This window comes from Lagopus leucura, unplaced genomic scaffold, assembly GCF_019238085.1.
Source record: "Lagopus leucura isolate 7727_CA_CO unplaced genomic scaffold, USGS_WTPT01 Super-Scaffold_100009, whole genome shotgun sequence".
Lineage (NCBI taxonomy): Eukaryota > Metazoa > Chordata > Aves > Galliformes > Phasianidae > Lagopus > Lagopus leucura.
The window spans coordinates 2,329,132-2,346,457 of record NW_024962266.1 but is presented as its reverse complement, the minus strand read 5'-3'; the positions used below and the strand labels follow the sequence as shown (position 1 = coordinate 2,346,457).

The 17,326-nt window shown below is 43.7% G+C and overlaps 2 protein-coding genes across 5 annotated transcripts in view; one reads left to right on the top strand and one right to left on the bottom strand.

Moving 5' to 3' along the window:
- The window catches only part of CUNH1orf21 (chromosome unknown C1orf21 homolog), an 89,037-nt gene extending 87,834 nt beyond the window's left edge, over positions 1-1,203 (top strand). For all 3 annotated transcript variants that reach the window (XM_042873853.1, XM_042873855.1, XM_042873854.1), the window contains one exon: positions 446-1,203. In XM_042873853.1, coding sequence (XP_042729787.1) covers positions 446-484 — 39 coding nt within the window. In that variant the 3' untranslated portion in view covers positions 485-1,203. The remainder of the gene's footprint in view (positions 1-445) is intronic.
- Positions 1,204-4,940: 3,737 nt separating this feature from the next.
- Positions 4,941-17,326, bottom strand: part of EDEM3 (ER degradation enhancing alpha-mannosidase like protein 3) — a 29,138-nt gene continuing 16,752 nt past the window's right edge. For both annotated transcript variants that reach the window (XM_042873682.1, XM_042873683.1), the window contains 7 exons: positions 16,145-16,310; positions 13,271-13,425; positions 12,348-12,501; positions 11,568-11,762; positions 10,657-10,822; positions 10,018-10,203; positions 4,941-8,517 (listed from right to left, as the gene is read on the bottom strand). In XM_042873682.1, coding sequence (XP_042729616.1) covers positions 8,111-8,517; positions 10,018-10,203; positions 10,657-10,822; positions 11,568-11,762; positions 12,348-12,501; positions 13,271-13,425; positions 16,145-16,310 — 1,429 coding nt within the window. In that variant the 3' untranslated portion in view covers positions 4,941-8,110. The remainder of the gene's footprint in view (positions 8,518-10,017; positions 10,204-10,656; positions 10,823-11,567; positions 11,763-12,347; positions 12,502-13,270; positions 13,426-16,144; positions 16,311-17,326) is intronic.

The following is a 17,326-nucleotide window of genomic DNA, read 5'->3' as shown; positions in this document are numbered from 1 at the left end:
AATAGTGTCTTTTGCTCTTCTGTTAAGCTCTTGCTGAGGTTATGTGATGCAGTGCCTCCATGCATAGCATTGCTCATTTGATTATGCACTTGGTTGCTTTTGCATTGGAGACTGTGCTGTAGTGATGGATCTGTAAGGCTGCATACATCCAGGTGTGGCGTTACTCAGAGAAGCTTTGTAAATCAGTGGTTTGGACTCCCCTGGGATTCAGAATGGGGAATGAAAAGCACAGGATTTGCAGGGGCAGAAAGGGAGCGGCTTCCTGTCCTGGTGCCATGCAGGTCCTCCAGAAATGGCTGTTGGAGTCGTGCTGACATCACTCCCTGTTTTTCAGCTTTCTGCCCGGCTCTGAATGTTTACAGACCTGAAATACATGGTCTGTAAGTGTAGTTTGTGGCTTTCTTTCTCAGCAAGTCATTAACCTGTCTGGCTTTTTTCCTTGCAGGGTCGTGATTATTGTTCAGAAGAGGAGGATGTCACATAGTGCCAATTCTGCCAATCAAACCAGGAATACTACTGTGTAAATAGATTACAACCCAGTTGAGACCTTTTGGAAGTCTTCTAGAGCAAACAGCACTACATAAAAGAAGATCATTTCCACATTATATGCTCCATTCAGTTACAGTGTTTCTTAATGAACAGATGAGGAATATTGCTAAGGACTCATAAGGAACTATTTTTGTTGCTGCTAGTTAAAACTTGTTGCAACTTTTCACTTTCTCTGTGTCCAGATACGCAGCAGATCCTTAAAGTTAATCCGAAAGACGGTGTTGATTTTATTAAGGCCTCTGGCCTGTTTTCTATCAGGTGAGGTAGTGTTACACAGCTTCCATAAGTGAACATTCAAGCATCTGAGAAACACCCTTACGCTGTCTGTCAGTCCGCGTGCAGCCGGAGTGCTTATTCATGCTGGTGATTTCAAGCTTTGGAGATGGGATGTTTTGCCATGGCAGGCCTTGTTTCTCTGCTGAGAAGAAGCTGAGAAACTATTATCCATTAAAAGCATGTTATCACTGAAATGCTGGAAAGTGATGCAAGAGCAGGAATTTGTATTTTAAGAGGAAAAGAGTTTCATTTAATAGGTATCTTAATCGAGGACTAAGCTTGCAGTATTGGCTTTGCTGAGCACGAATGGGAGTGTGATCACAATCATTTTGAATCTCTTTTTTTCTAAGAAAATAAACATTTTACTGTTTTTATGTATCCTTGTCTTTTCCCATTCGTGTAATGTTCACGTTCCGAGAGCCCGGGGGCTGGGAAGGCAAAACCAGCCCTGGGCATTTATGGCAGTGGATCTCACCTGTGAAAGCAGTGCTGTGCCAACGGGGTGCATCTGCTGCATCTCCTGTAGAGTTTATTTTTCCAGATGATACAGAGGAGATGCTGTCTTCTCAAAAGCAGATGTGAAGTTTTTAACAAATACTGTCATGAGTTTAAAAAAAAACAACAAACAACCCTTAAAGAAGTGGAAAAAAGACAACTTTTGTATGTATTCCTTCAGAGGTGATTGTTACTTGTACCAGTATTTACCCTTCCCACTTTGACTGCGCCAGTTCTGCAGTGCGTCCCGAAGAGCAGCTTTCTCAGTGAGGGTTCGTATTGATGCCATGGTTCCCAGCTGGAGGGCTGCTCCTGTGGGATCTGCCACAAGGCTGCACAACAGCCTCGAGTTCTGACACAGTGGGGCGCTCAGCCCAAACCCTTTGAAAGTGACCATTTCTCTGGCCCGGGTCACAGGGCCTTCTGCAAAACAGATCCTCCTGAAGGCTGTCGGCTGAAAGCCCCTCTCTTCTGATTTCCAGAGATCTCTAAAACACACTGGAATTCCATCACCAGCGCTTTCCTCTCACAGTCACAGCACTGCATTCCACCAATAGCTTTCCATGTAAAAGCTCAGCAAAGGGTCCTCCCCAGTTGGTTTTACCCTTCACATTGGCGGCCTGTTGATAGCCAAAAACTGCTGGCCAGTTCTTCAATCCTCGCTCTGTTTTGCAGCCATTTTGGCAGCAGCTTTGGCAGCACAGCTCTTTCTGAGCATCCCGTTCTTCCTGGAGATGAGTTTTTGCTCCTTTCTCCCATGCAGTCATGCTGGGTAGGGCTCTTGGGGTCTCTCAGTGCTGCAGAGCCATTTGAGTCTTCAGATGATAGGGGAGGACTGTACCCTCACGTATATTTTTTTTGCATAATTCATAGCAGCTCTTGAGCAGGTAAGCATGCAAAGGAGATTCAAGAGATTGCATATTTGAATTATTTAAACATTTTAATTAATAAAGAGCTCTGGGGTTGATCCCACCAGAAGTGCTTCACAAAGCCTTTGTGGGTTATGCAGGCGGGGTTGAGCTGGGTCCTTGATAAACACGGTTCATTTTCTAAGCACTGAACATCTCACAGATTTCACATACGGATGTTGTGTTGCAGATGTTCCATGGTCTTTCAGTACTGCAGCATCACCTGGGCAGCCCGAGCTGCTGGGGGAAGGTCTGTGGGGAAGCCATTGGTGGTGATGTGCCCAGGACTGCAGCAGGCTGCTGGTGGGACTGGCTGAGCCTCGGTAGGCTCTGCTTTGCTCCCTTTCCCATGGGCAGAGCTGAGTGCTGGCACTTGGGGTGGTGGAGGGGTCCGCTGTTGGCATCAGGGCAGCAAGCCTTCGGCCATGGCCCTTCCATCAGCTGTGTGTGGCAGCAGCACTGAGACCTGGCTGGGACAGGGCCTTGCTCAGGTGGGAACTTGCTATTGAACCCATGAGCATATGGGAAACGAAAGCCCAGCCCTAACAATGTATTATAAGGAGCCTGGCTGGTCCTTAGGGCTTCTGGGAACTTGCTCTTGTTCTAGGCAGACATGCAGGGATGCTCAGCTGAATGGTGCTCTTTAACCTGGTTTATGCCTTCAGCAGAAGTCATAGCAAATTTTGTCTAAATATGTGCGGCCACTAAGGATCTGTAATAATATAAGCTGATTATTAACATAAGCTGTAGCTTGAAATGCATCTCTTCTTAGAGCCATACCTCAAATATATTCAGCAGATTAGAAAAGAGGGTGGACAGAGGAGAACTGCTCACATCTGACGTGCTGCACTTGGTGGTAAAGGGGTTTTTCAAGATTTCTTATGAAAGAGATAGCAAGAAAATGATTCCAGGCCAAGTCTCCCTTCAGGAGGCTGATGTACCAACTGATATCTCCCGGTTACAGTGCAGGATCTTGGACAAAACATGAAGGAATTTCACAATCACCTTCCCATTGCACGTGAGCAGATATCTTCAGTGCAAGGGGAAGGCCTGCCCTGGGACAGCAGCACCAGCACTCACCTCCATGCCTCCATGCCCAGCCGTGTCCCAGCACAGCACTGCCGTGCGATTCCTCCTGGGAGCACAGCAGGGTGAACCCCACAGCGAGGTGACTGCGTGCAGTGGAGCACAGTGCCAAATTTCAGGCATGAAGAGGGTGAGATCCACGTTTGAGCACACACCTCTCCCAGAGCAACAGAGAGCTTTCCTAAATCCCTGCTTTCCAGCCCAATTCCACCTAAGACTGTTCCCACATCTCCATCCCTGCTTGGATGTACAGGCAGATGTGCAGACTGACACACAAACAGCCCCAGCTGAGGAGCCAGGTCGCAGGGCCGTGCTTCAGAAAGCTCAGCAAAGCAGCTGCTTCATTACCTGACTACCAATGCCGTTTGTGTGAAAGCAGAATGAGGGCAAAGGCTCACCAAGTGGGAGTGAAGCCCACTGGCTCCATGCATGCCCATCAGATATATATGGATGTGCACATATGTGTTGCTGGGGGCCTGCTGAAGCCAGCAGTCAGAATCATTAAGGTTGGAAAGACCACCGATGGCATCTAGCCCAGCCATCAGGGATCCAACAATTTGAGGGCTTAGCCCTGTGCTGATGTGGGTGCTCAGCTTCTGCAGGCCTAGGGGTGCACAAAAGATGGCACAAAAGAGACTGGGTACTTCAGGACCATTTTGCAGTACACATTCTCACCTGGGCCAGGCAGATCCCAACCAGTGCCTGCATGGGATGCTGGGGCCACCAGCACCCATCTGTGTGACAAGGACAGGTTTCCAGACTGGATGTGGCTCTGGACAGCCTGGTCTGGTGGTTGTTGACCCTGCACATAGCAGGGGATTGAAACCGGATGATCATTGTTGTCCTTTCCAATCCAGGCCATTCTATGATTCTAAATAGCTGCTGGCCCTAGGGATTCACAGAGGCCCAGTGCCCTACAGCCCCACAGGGTAAGCGAGTGCTTTGCTGGGTGCAGCTCAGTGGGGTTCCTACTGGCATGGCATTGGAAAGATGCTTTTGGGAGTGTTTCCTATCAGAGGTTCCCTACTCTGGGCTCCCACTGCTGCTGGGCACTGCCACAGAGCTGCCCCAGTCCCATCTTTCTCATGCATACATCCATTAAAAAAGCAATTTGAGGGAAAAAGTTCTCAAGGGTGATTGCTGCAAGAAACTAGAAAGAGGTGTGGGAGCAACGTGATATTCTTGGGTTTTGGCATTCTGATTTCGTGTCTATTAATAATCCCCCGAGTGAGTCATATGGAGATGCATTTATGCACTGAGTCGGAGAGAGCTGCTGCCCAAAATAGCAGCTCTGTAATTTTTTATGATGCTGTAATGCCAGCACGGTGCAGATTGACATCATTTAGCAGAGCCGCTGGCTGGCAATCAGCTCACCCGTGTCAGGGCCCGAAATAAACACGGGAGCCACGTGCTGCGTTACATAAACAGCCACGGAAGCCATCGCCTGTCAGAAGTGCCTCTTTCCCATTTCCTACAGCTCTCCCTCCTTTTATCCCTTAGCAAAAGCATAAGCCCCGATTGCCCATTTTCTTAAACTGGAGCACGAGGAGTTACAAGGAATAACAGCTCCACGTACCTGGCGCTGTGTTTGGCACTCACGAGGTGAAGCCAACAGTCCAGAACAGCTTGACCAGAATATTTACATTTTATTAAATCTTTACAATCAGCAGTTATAATCAAGTACACAATTATGTACACAGATTATATACATTTTAGCCCAACCTTTTACATCACAGTACATCGTTGCCCTTAGAAATATTGTATATGCTTACCACCAGACAGCAAAACCCAACAGAAGTGTTACAGCACCTGTTAGTAGACATCTTCCATAAGAAAATATACGGCTGTAAATCGGGCTGGCTAAAAAGAAAAAAAATCCTATAAAATCTGAACATACAATATTTCATTCACAGAATGTTTCTCTATGTTCTGAGTGACGGCTCTGCACACCACGGCCCGTTTCTAACTTCTCACCAAATGCTTTTCCATGAGCAATGCCTTCAAGAGGAGGAGAAAAAGCTGGGCTCTGGCTTTAAATTCTTTGAGAAACAACACGTGTAAACAATTAAAAATTCCTCTAATATCAAATTGGCTGATCTGAATTACATGGCACGGAGTAAGCGTGGCTCCAGCCAGGATTCCTGAATTCAGTGTTCAACGCTATACAAACCAATGTGCAATACCCAAAACGAAGGGCAGCTGCTGATGAACAATGGACGAGCAGTGCTCCACGTGGAGCAGACAACCCAGAAAGAACACTTACTCTCCTCTCCGGAAGATGATTTACAAAAATAATTAATGCATTCTTTTTGCTTTTTAAGATGAGAGTGACAGAAAACCGAACTACTTTCAACATGATACGAGAAGGTCAACTAATGCCACCTCCTCTCAAGGAAACACCAAATGAAAACAACCCGAATTGAACCGCCCCCCTCACCCTTCTTTCTTTCTCAAGAGGTCGCTTCCACTGACCAGGTCTGTACACCTCTCCCCTGCAGCTCTCGTGGTCACCTCCAAGCAGAGCAGAACAAAAACACAGTCCTGGAGGAGGGAGGTGATGGGCACCTGCAGACGGCCACCGCCAGGACACCCACACCCTGCACCACATCCAGGGAAAGGGCTGTTTGCTGCTTTGGCCATGGGTGCGGATGAGCAGCCAGAGGCGAGCCTGTGGTGCCAAGGGAAGCTCAGCTTTTAGGAAAATTTTGCTATTACACCTAAACTTTCTGCAGGTTAACAAAGACACACCACCGTAAGCTTGCATTGCAACATCGACAGACTTAATTAACACCATGATCAGAGGACCTCTATACCTAGAAAATATAACCCTGCTTCCCCCAAAAGAACTACCCAGCATGAAGGTGCAGTCCATGCTAGAGAGCACTGAGAACAGCAGCACTCTGCCATGGTACAGGCAGGCAGAGACCCATGGGATGACACCCAGCCTGCTGCTGGGCTCACAGCTCCACTAACAAAGGGCACTTATGGCTCCTATGGTCTGACCCCTTCCATGAGGAAACCCACGTCACAACAACAAAAAAAAATACCCACATCAATACAAAATCCCCCAGCTGAAAAACCTCGGCTGCTGCAAGCACTCAGCTCAAACCTCCACACAGCTATTTGTGCAAAGGAATAACTACACCGGAAAGCTGATTTATTTTAGAAGGACGCTTATTCACTCTTCTGCTACCTCTTTCTTTCCTCCTCCAAATCACCTCCTCCTCCAATGGTTTAACATTATCATTCAATTTACGCACACGGTTCTGACTGCCATGCTCCCAAAAGGTGCCTGGGCACTCGCAGCTCCTGAAAGCAGTGTCGTCACATACACATGTATACAGCGTTTGCCCGGGATTTCCATTCATACTGTACAGGAGTATACACAAATAAATACAGTATGGCTGTACTAATAACAGTTGCATATTCACCAGCTAAAAGAAAGGTGCACTTCAGACTGGGACTTTTTTTCCTTTAAAATATCTTAAGGACCAATAGAAACCTTCATTTCTAGTCTGGCGCAGCGTACAGGCAGTGTTCATTTATTTTCTAATATAAAACAATTCCTTGAGCCACGACTCTCTAAAAGCAGTTTATATAAATCAACTGAATGACCTTTTGGCAGTTTCTTTGGACGAGGGACATCTCGGCTGTCTCAATAACCCTGCTTCCATTGCAGTAAGGGGGATAACAACCATCGCTCAGCTGGGACACGCTCCCAAAGCCCAGAGCAGCACAGCAGCCATCCTCGCTGCTCCCATTGCTGCAGCCCGGGCTGTGGGCTCGACAGCCCCCATTGCTGCACTGCACTGCTGCACCAGCCTCACTGCCCGAAGCATCATGCTACAGAAGCTGCTGTTAGAAGTAAAACTTGGGGAAAAAAAGGAAGATTTTTGTTACAGCAAATCTAATTCTGCTTGGTGTGCATTCAGGGAATACCGCCAGGTGAAACTGTGCCTCGGGTAGGTTGGGTTTTCCAACCTGCAGGGCTCACCGTTTGCCCCAATCTCTTTACCTTCACCTCACATGTAACTTTCATAGCACACCGCCAACCTTAATGTGGCAGCCCCAAAGGAAGCAGGCTATCCTCGTTCCCTGACAGCACCTGCTTACAAAACACACTGCCTTTGGTTTGTGCAGCTTCACCAGCTGAATTTAGCAGGAGAGAAAGCTCACGGGCCATCTCAGTCATTCTTCACGCAGCAGATGGAAGGAGCAACGAGCAACACCACTGTGTCTGGGTGCAATGCGTCAGAACAGAACCAAACTGCTTCTACCTGTGTCTTACAGATGCAGCAACTGGAGACATCGCTTCACCTGCTGCTAGCGAGGAAGGCCTTCAGAGCGGGGGGGGGGGGGCCGGGGGGGGGCCAGGGAAACCAGGCACAGCTCCGTTCCCAGCAGGGCAGCAGCTGTCTTGCTGCCTCCAGCTGCTCCCGCTGGTGGCTGCTGAATGGTGCTGGCAGCCCCACGTGCTCAACTTGTGCCTCCCAGAGGCCGAGGCAGCATCACCTCTGGGCACCTGGCAGGCAGAAGTCAGGCTCTCTCCCTGAGCAAACCTCCTGGGACACAGCACTGCGCAGTGGGGCCACACGAGTGCTTCAATTGCACATTCCCATTTTTAAACAGGAAAAATTAAAACAAAGAGCGCGTGCTGGATTTCTATGATAATTTCCAGGTGAAACCTGGTTGCTCATCACAATACTGAATATGTTTTCTAGTTCTCAGTTATCAGGCCTCACTTCTACCCAAAGAGTTCTCCATTCGTTTACTAGCAAATAAGTTATTACTACAAGTCATAGTTCATCCTTCTCCATCATTTCAAATGCTTCTATATCTTCATTCCAGTCTGCTAATATGGATTCCATAGGTTGTACTCTATTGTCCCAGTTAACTTTGGAGTCTGGCTCTGTCTCACTCTGCTGTTCCTGAGGCTGCTCATCCCCTTGCGTGCATGCTGGCTCTGAAGCATCAGCCTCACCAGGTCCAGGGATGGAGGAATCCTGATCTGAAGTGGAAATGCTGTCACTGTCTGCCTGAGCAGGAGATAAGGAATCAGGGTCAGAAACGTCAGAGCTTTCTCCTTCTTCAGGCTCCTCACCAACTGCACCAACATCCTGAGATGCTGAAGAAGCTTCTTCTGAATTTTGTTTTTGTGAATCATTTTCAGATGATTTCTGGTCCATATTCTCCATTTCCAAGTCTTTGAAAGGGAGAGAAAGAAAACATACTTTGAAAAATATAGGAAGGCAGCGTTCTACTGTGTAATTCAAAAGCCAAGTTACTTCCTTTGACCTTATTCCTCAAGGAAGCGCAAACTCTCTGTTGATAGGAAAACTATTAAGGAACATACATTACAGAGGGAGGGGACGGAAAACATTTAATCACTACAGAGGACAAGCAATCTAGTGAGGCTGGTTTTAGAGCCTCAAACTTGAATCACAATTCCCAGACAAGCACTAGCTGTCACCCTTCAGACTTAGCAAATACTCCAGTAATGCCAGGCCTCCAGGCACTCCTAAGCCCACCAGGATCACACATCCGTGGCAGTGGGAGATGCACTTAGGCTTGCTAAACTGCCTTGCAAGAGCCAAAGCCTCCCTCCTCACATCCCCATCCACAGCAACTGACGCTGATGTCTCCAGCGTTGATTTAGTTTGCAACTTTACAGCAGCTGCCTGAATTCAAGCACACAAATTTCTGTGGAGCTCAATGCTTGCAACTAGTATCCAGGATGCTAATATTGCAAGCCCCCAAGGGAGTTTAACTGCATATTTTAATACAGGATACTTACTGCTATCAATAATGTAGTTTGGAATCGTTTTACCTTTAAAGATTGTTGCTGGGATTCCAAATGAAAGCACAAGGAAGGGGGAAGAAGCACATATGTATTACAAACTCTCAAATGCAGAACTATCTTTTGCATTTAGTATTTTGTTATATTAGCTTGACCATAGTTACGAACAAGAGGAATTTGCAGCAGCTATCAAAAAACAATACTGTAGCTTTCAAAGCATCTCCTCTACCAATGTGCAGAAAGTTAATGCTGCTTCTAGCTTACCTGCATCAATAAAGCAGTGCTACCAGGAAGGCTTTCAGATGGAAAGCCTAGAAATTTCTGCCATATGCAAACATTTCAATTTGAAATGTATTAGCTTGTAATTTTCTAGTACTACTTGCAGACAAATCGCAAAACATCTGAGGTCAGCAGCCTTATTTCTCATGATAACCTCTGAAAAGTGACTAGACAGGAAAAATAATTGTAATAGCTGTCTTTTTCTTTCTGGGTACCAAGAATGTCACTGGGGAGCTTGATAAGCGAGAGGCACTTACAATGTAGGGCACTGGAAACACTTGCACTATTTCTGATACTACTTCAAAGCAGATCATGACAAAAAGGGTTCAAAAGGAATCTGGAGGACTGCATTGTCTCATTATTCAAACTGACACTTAACTTATGAACAGCATTTCTGGATGTGAACGTTAACTCAGGGGGCAAGGCCAGGAAGGGAGGCACGACAACACGTTTCTGATAATGGCTTTCATATGATAAAACTAACAGTAAGGTCAGACAGAAAACTGACATTACCAAAGAACACATTTACACCTCTGGGTAGCAACAGAAATATCTACTGTACATCTCACATTGTGCTGCGGCACAGACAGAACCTAAATCTGCATCAAAGGAAGCCTTTAATCTTACCTCTATCTTTTGCTTTGTCAGAAAGGAGCACCTCCACAGCCTCATACTCCCTGATTGCATCCAGTATAATATTTCCTTCCTTGTTGAAGAGGAAGAGCATGGGGATTGTGATATCATCTGTATTCTTTCCATCACCGGCCATTTGGAAGAGAGGAGCTGTGTCACTGCTGCTTCCCTCGTTGTCATCTAGCCAGACACACACAAAGACAAAGCAAGCACACCCCTCTGTAAGTTAGACAGGCTACAGACTTCGAGTAGGTTCACACTGCACAGCCAGCTGGGAGGACACCACGCAGAAAATGGGAAACTGGTTGCAAAAAGCCAATTTTTGTACTCTGTCCCCCTACCATTTTTTCCATTTATTTTGTACTTCAAGTTTTCCCCAGTCTTCACTGTTTTAAGATCCAATGATCCTTAGAATAACAACTTTTGAGCTGCAAAACCAGTGGCAATCACCCACCATGATTTGTTCATGCACAACCAGACATAAACAAAACATTTCTTTATCCCCTGAAAACAGAGTTTCTGTGCTGAAGTACCACCGTCTCAGTGAGTTTAACAGTCTTGTCAGCTTCCCAATATCTTCAAGTGTGTACAACACAGGTTACATTTACACATATAAATTAAAGCTCTATTTACCAATAACGATGCCTCCTATTGCTCCAGCTTTCTGAATGTTTCGTGCCTTTTCAGCAAACATACACTGGCCTCTTTGCATCAGGGCAATTTTCTCTTTCACTGCCTCAGGATTAGTGATCTCTGAGCATCCATTATACGGCTTAATGGTTGCAACAAATCCTCTTGTCTGTGTGGAAAAACAAAACCAAAAACAAAACAAGAGAATTAGAGAAGTAGGTTCAAGCTTGCAAAAGACTCCTAAGCATTTTATTTCCTCCAGTTAATCTAATGCATTAAGTGTCCTCAGTCAGCACAGGCAATCTTCCCCTGGAGCTGAGAAACAAAGAACGGCCACGTGAAAACCTAACTCTTAAATCTCAGCATGTTTTGTCTGTACCTGTGAATTGCTGTCTCCAAAAACTGTATGCTGTGAACCAATAGTCTGAGACTCACCTGTTGGGCAGCACCACACCCAGTGCAACTCACAGGATTTTCCCACTGCTTCCAATAGGAACTGTTGCCTCTCTGACAATTTCTTCTTCTTTCCACCTACAGCCTTTTATGGAAGCTCGTGTAACAGCAACTTACTTCAACTCTTAAAGGGCTTCTGCAAACCCATGGCTGACATGGTAGGAAAATCAGCCCTTAAAACTGAATACCTCTTGAGAAACACAATGCAGATTATATGAATGTGTTTCAAAGTCAAACTATGTTATGTGTACTAAATCCTAAATCATGGCTGATGACTTGGAGTGGACCAATAAGCCACTCATTTAAAAAGACCCTGTTCTGTCATTGCACTATCCTGTCATTTTAACTTCTTTCATTCCCTTCCAGTTGGCCACCCTGAAATACTCACAACTTCAATACCAAATCATTTCAGCTTAAGCAATAAGTAACAGAAAGCTACAATCACATACATTCTTACATACCCCTGATTTGTGTTTAGATAAATCCATTCCAAATTGTGCTGGTCCAGCAGTCAAGACCACCCTACCGAAAAATGGGTGGGAAACTATCTGAACAGCACGAGGAGGTAACTGCTGCTCTTTCTGCTGCTGACTGGAGAGTTCAATCATTTCCTGCATGAACCGTAAGCCATCTTCAGCATCAAGTGAACTTGCTGCCTAAGTTGTTAAAAAAAAATACAAATAAAGTTTCTCCATAAGTGTTCGACGAGCTTGGGGGGGAAAAAAAAACCTGAAATTAGCTTTGCTTGGAGTACCATTTACATGACATTCTTTGGTATTTCAGTGGTTCAGAAAAAATGCTGTTTTTACATTGTTTTCCTAACAAAACAATGCTACTGGCAAACATTCAGTGCTACGCAGACTTTAAGGTACAGAGTGCAGGCTCCTGGCACTCATTCCCCAATTGGACTTCTCAGCATCTTCACCATGATGTAGACTAAAAATGTATTAGCAGGCAGGTCTCAAACAAAAAGAAATTTCTCACTCTGAAAACCTCATGCTTTAGGTCAATTGTAATTAGCTATGTTAATTTGACATGAAGTGCCTCCACCTAATTTAATAGAAGATTAAGTGCTGTTGAGGCAAGACTTTAACAGCCATAAACTTGCTAAATACAGCTGCACATCCACCTCACGTGCCCTCTTTTCAGTCAGTCTGTCTCTCTTGAGCCTCTAAGTCTTAAACAACACAGCCAGCATGATTTTACCATTAGTTTTCAGAAGAGGTACTGTTGGGTCTTACTTGCACTGCATGTTGCACTAATTGCACTCTTCCATCTTTAAGATGAATCAAACTGACTCCCATCTTCTTCAGTATCTCCAAATGCTCAGGATTACTGGCCATGAAGTCTCTGGCTCTCAGGGGTGGTTTTGGTCCACTTCCCAAGCTCTCTTCTCTGATAAAAAGATATTTTTAAAAAAGCATTAAAAAAATCAGATCATTCTTGAACCATAACTGTCACAAAACCTGCCCAAGTTACACCTACCACTGCACCATTAGAGTTATCTGGAATAAAGTAAAGCACAAATTTCAACAGACAGCAACTTCTCAGCCTTTTTTCAAAGCTGCTTATATCCTTGATGATTTTCTGCTGCAAAAAAGAACATGCAATGTTGACAGTAAGAACCTACCATATGCTGCCTCTCGTTCTTAAATAGTCTGCCTAACTGTAAAACTGATTAAAAACAGTTTTCCTGTTACACAGTTCTACTTATTAAGTATAAATATCAAAGAGGTGCTCATAACAATAGGGTTTCTCAACTTTAACAGACTGCCCTAAACTCCTCACAATATGTGCAATGATGTATGGCAGCACTATTTTCTTGTTATGGAAAAAAGTAGTCAAGAGACTACAGAAATTCCTTTACAAATCATAGAGATGCATTTCCCGGCTCTGGTAATACCTGGGCTACAATTCCCACTTGGAGCATATGGCTCACAAAGCTCCTTTTGCTTTGACAGATTCACTAATTCCTGATGGAAATGAACAAAGCATTGTTGAAGAAGTCAGAAAAACCAGAATTAGTTTTTCCCATAGCCAGAAGGAATGCAAACTCGAGCACAGCAAGCTCCAATACACTTCAAGTTTTTCCTCCCGTGCCTAATAGATGCTGCTCTAGTCTATAACTGCTATATTAACAAAAGACAGAACACATTCATCTTACCCTCTTGAAATACTCCTAGGACAGCTCTTATCCACCACATTTTTCAAAGGTTCACGAATGCTCTGAGCAAACATTGGGTCATTTGGGAAGAGGATCTGAGTGTTCGGACAGGTCCAGTCAAAGTTGCTGTCATCCAGCTCTGTGTATTCTGTAGTCTGAAACAGAAGATGCAGATCACCAATTAAAAAGCAGGTTACATTTTTATGAGAAGATGATCAACAAACAGACCCACCCTTGAGTCATCTGTGTACTCAGGATACAGCAGCCGAATGCAACAACCACCCAGTTACCACAAAAAGGAATACGTAATTTTTCCATGCTTCTTCATGCAGTGAAAAAGTTACCAGTGACCCACATCCTTTGGGGGATAAGTACATCAGCTCTAATTTGTAATCCGCCAGTCCTGCATCCAGTTCCTAGAATTTGTTTTTGGCAGAAACCGGTTTATGAGCAAGCAGCAAACAGGACTCCTAAAGCCTGCTCATGACAGCTGTGTCCCTGCTCTCGGTGCTGACCAACTAGACAAAGCAATGACAACTCCATTTGGTGCTGCCTGATTCTGTCTGAACCAGATGCAGTCTTCAGTAATTCTTGCTTCATTTTACGAAGGCAGTCTCACCTCTCCCTTGAGTAAAAAGATGTTCTAAATAAAACCACAGGAGAATGACTTCATTCATAAAATAATACTCATGTTTCACGAAGCTTAAGCAGGTTTATATAGAAAGAAAACGAGTCTTCTTGAAAACCTTCATGTGAACAAAATGCTCTCCTCCTCAGGAGTGATAGAGGCTTGCAGGCCTGTGAAGGGGCAAGGATTAATCTCTATTTTCAGAGCTGATATCAGATCAGGACTTAACATTTGCATAAGTTACTGTTTCATAATTTGAAATCACGAGAATCATCTGAAGTGGAAGATCCAGAGACATGTTTAGTCTTCTCTTAGTTTTGCATTGGGTAACTGGATAAATTAACTTTTCTGCTTAAAATTAAAGGTAGTATTTACTTACTTTAAAAAACAACAACAACAACAACAACCCTATTTACAACATATTTAATTAAAACCAAATATTTAGAGGTTTCCTCAAAAACAAGAACTAAAAGGCTCTCAGGTTACCGGAATAAATACTTTAAAGTAGCCATCCTCTAACTGTGATCAACAGTAGGCATCTCTAAAGAAAGAAGGCCTGTAACACTCTGCAAGTTCCAGCACACTAGGATACGATCTTTCCTGTTTATGAGGAAGAAAACCCCACAAACAGGATATTGGGGTTGCTACCACCAATTATCTCACAGGCACTTCAAATTAGTAGCACTATGTTTACATTAAAAATAAATTTACACATTCATTTTTTCCTTTTTACCCCATGAGATAAATTCCATAATAAAGCAAAACACCTCCACAGCCTCTCAGCCATTCTGCAGGATCGTTATGCCAGCTCCCTCAGCACTTGTGCACCCCATTGGAGCCCAGGGACACAGGAACACATTTGCTGAGGTATTCCCAGGCCCGATCCTCTTCCACAAGAGTGTGTTTCATGCAAGTTGTCAAGGCCGTTTTCTGCATTATCTTACTTTTATGTCATATTTGTAGTTTAGACTTAAAACTTAAGTAAACTGCATTAGGATAAGTCACTCTATTCTCTTCTTTGTCCTTTTACTGAACATTTCCTGTTCTCAAACCCTTCAGAAGTTAAGCCAGCACTTCACAGAGCACGCTCTGTGGGAATGCTGAGCATCTCAGAAATAATCACCTTCTCATGCTGGGGATGAAAGCTGTGTAAAATTGTCTTTCAGACCCTTCAAAGAATTCCGTGCATAGTTTGAAAAATGCTGATCACACAGTCAACAAAAAATAAAAAAAAGGGAAAAAATGAAGTTACATTACAGGTGCTGAAAGAGTTCAGTAACACACAGGGTCCCTTTTAAATCCAACTAAAATTCCTTCACCCCCCCCCCCTTTCCAAACTCAAAGATAAGAGATGATAAATGTTCACATACATAACACTTCAAAGAGGGTATCAAAGAGAGTAGGATCTGCAGCATTAAAAAACAATAAATCGACTCCATGACTCATGAAATGTATTACCAACACTGGATGCTATAAGCAAGTCATTCAAAAAGTTTTCACTTCAAATACCATAAAACAGTATTCGCTAAAATAAAGGAATTCACACCCCCAAAATCCTACACACCCTCCTACTCATTTCCTCTCTCATTGCTTTGGCTTACCAGTCGTATTTTAACCCTGTAAGATTAACTATGCCACCTTACTGGACACAAGAATCAGAGAGAAGACTTTCTATGACTCCTCATGGCACAATCTGAATGCCAGAGGGCATTTTGGAAGGCAGAGTTGATTTATAAATCCATTTACATTCTTAAAGGTAGATAATAGAGGTATATCAGATGGATAGGAATAATTTAACATCTCAGAAGCTGCAACTGCATCTTGTCAAACTAAATTTGCAGCAGATTCAGAAAAAAGAACTTTGAAAATGTGCAGCCTGTGTAATAAAAACTTAGCAACATTGCTAAAATTTCAGAAAATTAAAAGAAAATAGATACAAAGAAAAAAGATTATATTGCATTATTTTAGAATTTACACAGCCAGAGAGGGACCAATTCCTTTGAAATACTGCTAATATTCCACAACTTTCTTCTCAAGACTCCATGCTGCAGAATCTGATTATGGGAATATATTTCATGCACATGTGCCTGTCACTGCTCATACAATGAAACAGTTCACATTGAACAGAGTGTCACAGTGTAGTACAAATTACTATTTCTATTTCATTTCCTCTCTCTCTCTCTCAAAAAAAAGGGAACTGCTCCAAAGTGCCACTAGAACTGATGAAAATCTGAGTTGTTACTTACTGTATTCTTTTTAGAGATGGTTTGGTTTGTGGTGGAAAGCCAGAGTGGTAATAGATGAGCTTCTGTAGTGAATATATAATCTTCTATATCAAATATCATGTCTTCCTTATCAGCAAACAGCAGGTAAAGATATTTAAACATCTCAGCCAGAAAGAAAGAGTCCATTCTAGAGAAAAAAAAAAACAAAGGCCCTTTTAGAAGATATGCATTGCTCTAATCTGTCAGTTAAAAAAAATACTCATTTTGCTCCATCCCTGAAGTCTTCGTGACTATTGTTATGGAACTTTAATCCATCTGAATTCCTTTCACTTCAAAGGAAACTGTTCAATGTGCTGAATCAATTAATGCTCAGTAGAAGGTGGCATTACAGTAAAAACAAATAAGTCTCTTTTACAAACTTCTATTTTTGAAGTATGTTTTATTTGAAATGAAGCAATCTATTACCCAAGCCTAATGAAAGTGTGCTTGAAATGAAATGCTATTAAACTATATTCTCACATATCTGAACCTACAAAACTACTGAAATAGTTTACAGATTTTGATAAAAAATTGATAATTTCAGACTTAGTTATCAATCACAGAACTGTTCAGAGCTCCCCAGCTCAAAACAGACATGGATCTCCTAGAAGGAGTCCAGCAAGAGTCCAGCCATAAAGGTGATGAAGGGCCTGGGGCATCTCCTGTATCAAGAAAGGCCGAGCAACCTGGGTCTGTTCAGCCTGGGGAAAAGACTGAGAGGGAATCTGATCAGTGCTGGTAAATACCTAAAGGGGCATAGGAGGCAAAAAGATGAGGTCAGGCTCTTCTTCTCAGTGGTGTTTATTGATAGAACGAGGAGCAATGGACTAATTGAACAAAGACAGTTTTGAACTAACATGAGCAAGAACTTCTTTACAGTCAGGGTGATGGAGCACTGGAACACACTGCCTAGAGAGGTTGTGGAGTCTCCTATGGAGGTATCTGAGACCCATCTGGATGCCTACCTGTCTGACCTACTGTAGGGAACTCCTTTAGCTGCTGTGGGATTGGACTTGATCTCTTGACATACCTTCCACCCCTGAGATTTTGTGCTATGGCTTGGGTTGGAAGGGACCACAATGAGTGATTTGCCTGTTTTCAGAAATTAATTAATTCCATTTCATCAGAAAGATAACTAGATTTTCAAATAAACAGATGTTTTCA